The sequence below is a fragment of the Condylura cristata genome, unplaced genomic scaffold (assembly GCF_000260355.1).
Source record: "Condylura cristata isolate star-nosed mole 26May11 unplaced genomic scaffold, ConCri1.0 scaffold00008, whole genome shotgun sequence".
NCBI lineage: Eukaryota > Metazoa > Chordata > Mammalia > Eulipotyphla > Talpidae > Condylura > Condylura cristata.
The window spans coordinates 52,086,886-52,091,573 of NW_004567109.1; the positions used below are offsets into that span (position 1 = coordinate 52,086,886).

The 4,688-nt window shown below is 42.9% G+C and overlaps 1 protein-coding gene across 1 annotated transcript in view; it reads left to right on the forward strand.

The window, feature by feature from the left end:
• WDR63 (WD repeat domain 63) overlaps positions 1–130 on the forward strand; it is a 50,133-nt gene extending 50,003 nt beyond the window's left edge. The window contains exon 22 of the mRNA XM_004679529.2: positions 17–130. Within this exon, the coding sequence (XP_004679586.2) occupies positions 17–130 (114 nt within the window). The remainder of the gene's footprint in view (positions 1–16) is intronic.
• Positions 131–4,688: the final 4,558 nt, after the last annotated feature.

Consider the following 4,688-nt stretch of genomic DNA (forward strand, 5'->3'; position numbering starts at 1 on the left):
CCCCCCCCCCCCCTAGAAAACGTATCAGAAGTCAAAAGAACAAATGGAGGCTGAATTGAAATTAGACTACGAGAGTTATTTGGACCTGGAGAGGAGCATCCTTGTCAATCTTGAGCTGCTCAAATTGTAAGAGAGGAAGTTACATAAGGGGACATGATCGAGATAAGTTTTCTGTAGGGATGTTTTCAGGGCCCTATGGGACTTTCTTTTCTTGTAATCATTGTTTTTTCTGTAAGTTGAATTAGTCAACTAAACAATAGTGTGATTTATAAACATAACTTTTTATTGTACTGCTATTAAAACTTTTTGAATTATGAAGACCCGTTTTGACTTTTGTACTAAATTTTATGCTGACTATAGAAGTTATTGATAATAAAAATTTCACTTTCCTACAGTAATGCAGAACCTTGGACATTTTCTCCACCTGTCCTCAACCTCCATTCAGAGCCCCTGAGCCCAGACAGAAGTGGAGACCAAACTTGTTGCTAATTATCAGATTGTCCCATGCTAAATAAATGGCGCAATTGGTTAAGTAATCAGCACTATAAAGCTATCGGCAGCAGCCACTATCGGCAGTCACTACAGCACAAATTTGATCCCCAGCCAGAGAGCTGACTCACATGGCAGGGCAACCCTCTAATATCTCACCTGCTGCTCCCCTCAGCAGTGTATTCCAGTACATCTGCCTGTCTGCTCACCACTCTGTCTCTGGTGAATCCTACCCCAGGCTCTCAGCACCTCTGGTCTATTCCCCAGTTCTTGTCTAGTGCATAACTAGAAAAATAAATATTTTAAAAATAAAAAAGACTAGCAACAATTCCAGAAAAGTGGAGGGAAGCTGATTGGGGAGAGGGGTCCAATGGACTCTGGTGGAGGACTATAGGTTCCTTGGTGGTGGGTGTTTGTGGTAACACACAGCTGAAGGGTGTGACCCTGTACCACTAAATCATATACAGGGCTGCAAATCAATGTTGGCTCAATAATGATATAAAAAGCACTAGAAAAATGAATCCAGAAATAGGCATTTCAAAGAAGTATACCATAGGAAAGTTATGTTGGGCTTTATCCAGAGAATATAAGGTTAACGGTAGAAATCAATGACTGATTAAAAGAGAATTTGAATAAATTCAATAATTCAATAAATGCAGGAAAACATTTGGCAAGGTTTGATTCCCACTCATGATAAAACAAAAATAAAGTTGTCTTTGTAAACACAATTTTTGTAAAATAAAATTTCTTTTCCGTAAAATGAAGGGAACTTCCTTAACCAAATGCAGGTTATCTAAAAACAATCCTACAACAAACTTAATGCTCCACTTTGAAAACTTGCCTCCAAAATGTAAAAAAGACTTGGTAGTTACCATTGCGTCTTCTAGTCAGACTTTTACTGGGGGCTAACCAGTGTGGGCACAAAAGGGAAAAAACTGACCTGTAGGAGAGCTTGGTGTGGCTCAATGTCACAGGGAGTGGGATGGGGTGGGAAGTGAGGCGGGAGAGGAGCAGGTGGGAAAAGCAGCTTGGATCCCAGCTGTGAGGGCTCTCAAAAGCCAAGCTAGAGAAGCTGGATGAAAATTTGCTGATAGCACGGTCCTAATGGAAGGGCTCAGCAGGAAGGTGATTCAATCATTTGATTTTTAGGGAGATAAGGAATGGATTAGAGTAGGGTGTCTCCCCACCGGAAATCCTATTAGGAGCCGGTAGTAATGGTTCAAGGTAAAAGATAAGAATATTTTGCTCTGCAGTTCAATGTGAAAATAGAAATGGAAGTATGGTTGGATGTAGAAGGGGGGAAAAAAGAATGATGCCAAGGTAGTTCTGTGTTAAGTTCCTAGAAGAAATAAAACTTGAAGTCTTATTTACTTCAAAAGTCAGGTCCATGTCAGCACTGATTCATCTGTGATCCTATGGACAGATGACTTGTAGCTGTGGAACAGAGTCCCCTACCATCAAGGCAGACTGAGAACATTGGCCCTGAAATGCTTTCATAAGGGGTGAATAGTAGCTGCACAGAAAGTGGAGGCGGCCAGAACATGTTAGTTATCATTACTGGAATGCTCACGTGCACCTTGCAATTTACCTTGCAATTAATTTTTTAAACTCCACATGTGCGTCTTTTTTTTTTTTAACAATTTTTTTAAGTCTTCGTTATAATGCATTTTTCTTTCTTATTTTTTTTAAAAGGATTTATTTATTTATCCATACAGAGCTGGGGCACAGGCCAGAGGTGCAGGGCCAGTGAGAAGATTCACCAGAGACAGAGTGGGGAGCAGAACAGGCTAACGGATGAAGTACATTGCTGAGGGGAGCAGCGGGCGGGTCAGGAGAGGTCTGCCACACCATGTAGGTCACCTCCTGAGCCGGGGATCAAACCGTACTGAAGCAGATGCGACTAGCTTGCAGTGCTGTGTCCTAACCCGCTGCACCGCCAGGGAAGGCCCCACATTCGGATCTTAGGTGAATCCTCCAGTCTCACAACTTTAAATATGACCGATTGTGCAGACTTAGACTTCTCTCACAGAAACAGGAGCATCTATTTACCTTAATGTTTACTAGTCACCTCAGGTTTGAACTTTCCCAAAATTAAGCGCCTGACGTTCCCTCTGAAACCCATTCTGCTATCTCCCTTCCAGTCACCTTACTTCTAGTTTCTTAGCCTTGAAGTCACCATTTCTCTCCCTTACAATCCACTCACATCTGTGAACACATCTTGTTGATTACACATTTGAAACATATACACACCTGGTCATTTCCCTTCTTCATCTCTGCTCCCATGGCTGTCCCAACCAGCAGCCAGATGGTACGTGGTGCATGTATTGTTATTTTTAGTGTGTGTTATCTTTTTCCATTTTTATTGTTTGGTTTGGTAGTTTGAATTGGAAGTCAGAAGCTATCATTCTTCTGCTCCAATCTCTTCAGTTTACAGCTCAACTGGTGTATCAGTCAAGGTTTTCCTGCAACCTGCCAGCCTCTGCGTGACCAGCCTCCACTGCCCTCTGGTTTCCTAGCCTCATTCTCCTCCCATCCCTCACATCACCTCAGTGACCATCTCCTAGTCCCCAAATATGGCAGGCACCTTCCTGTTCCAACTGGTCTGTGCTTTCTCCAAAGATTTTCCTATTTTTGTTATCAGGTGTTCCCTCAAAAAAAAAAAAGAAAAGAAAAGAAAGAAAGAAATGTTTTGACTTACACATCAGTCTGTACATTTTTAAAAAGATTTATGTATGTGTTTATTTACTTATGTACGTGTGTGTGTGTATAGAAGAAGTGGGATGTCAACTAGAGGAGCTGAGGATGACAGGATTCACCAGGGACAGAGTTGGGAGTAGTAGAGGTGGATAAAACAAAACACACTGCTGAGGGGAGCAGTGGGCGAGACAGGAGAGGGCTGCTTCGCCATATGTGAGTTTAACTCCCAGGCCAGGGATTGAAGTCAGGCCTTCGAGGTGGTAACTGTGGTTGTGCTAAGACTTAGCCCCTAGGCCACCAGGAAGGCCCCTCAGTCTTTACATTTGTTAACAAGTATTCAGTATACTCTTACAGGGAAGTGACATTTGCACAAAGTCCTGAAAAGGGCAAGGAAGTCTGCCTGTTGACCTTCAGGAGACACACAATCAGTAGTAAACCAGTCTTTCAGCCCCACCCAGCAGGCCTCTGCTATTTCTGGACAGAATTGGCTGTGTTGCTCCTTCAGGGCAAAAATAATAAACTACAGAGAACAGAAGTATCATGAGTGCATGACATAAGCCCTTACCTAGGGCTGCGCATTGTGGCCCCAAACAAAAGCAGGGTTTTATCAGCATGGAAGGAGGGATAATGGATGTTGAATAATGACTGCTTCATGGCTGTGAAGGGCTTAGTATGGTGTCTGGCACAGAGCAAGCAGTTAAGTAAGCTTCCCCGGTCCGTTGGTTAATTTACAAACAACATGATTATAATAGTCTTGCTATAGAAAGTAAACATGGGGTTCATCTTACTTCTGCTATCAGTTCCTATCAGTTTAATACAAGTTTCATTCTGTGTTACTAACCTCAGTTCTTGCAGGTCTTGTCTTCACTCCAGCCTAGACCACCAGTGGCGTCACAGTCATAGCCAAACTTTCAAAGGCTCTTGGCCCACCCACTTATCAGGTCACTCATGCCGCTGCAAAGTGCCTCCAGGTGTGTCCTATAGTGCCCAGGGTGGAGGAAGACACACCTACAAATAAGCCCACCACTCAAGGATGCCCTCTCTGTTGCTACGCTAAGAGTTGCCTAGTAACCTGATGTGGGAGTAGAGAGGAGTGAAAGTGAAGTTAACCTGTGTGAAGACTTCAATCGCCACAGCCACAGCTTTATCCCCTATCCTCCCTTCCTTCCAATTACACTGTGGGTCAATCCAGTCTTGTTTTTCTTCCCTATGTCTTTTGGACTGGCAGGCAGTGCAGTGAAAGAACAGGGGCTTGGGATTCTACCAGACCTGAGTCTGAACCTCAATTTCATCACCTATGCAAGCTGTACTGTCCTCTAAGTCTTAGTTACATCACCTGTAAAATAAGGATAGTTATCCCTACCTCATATAGACCATGCATGTAAAGTACCTGCACATAGTAGGTACTTTTTTTCTTGCATAGTCTCAGGTACACAAAGCCCTACTACCCCCAGGAAAACTGTCATGTTTCTTCTTCTTTTTTTAAAAATGATTAACTTATT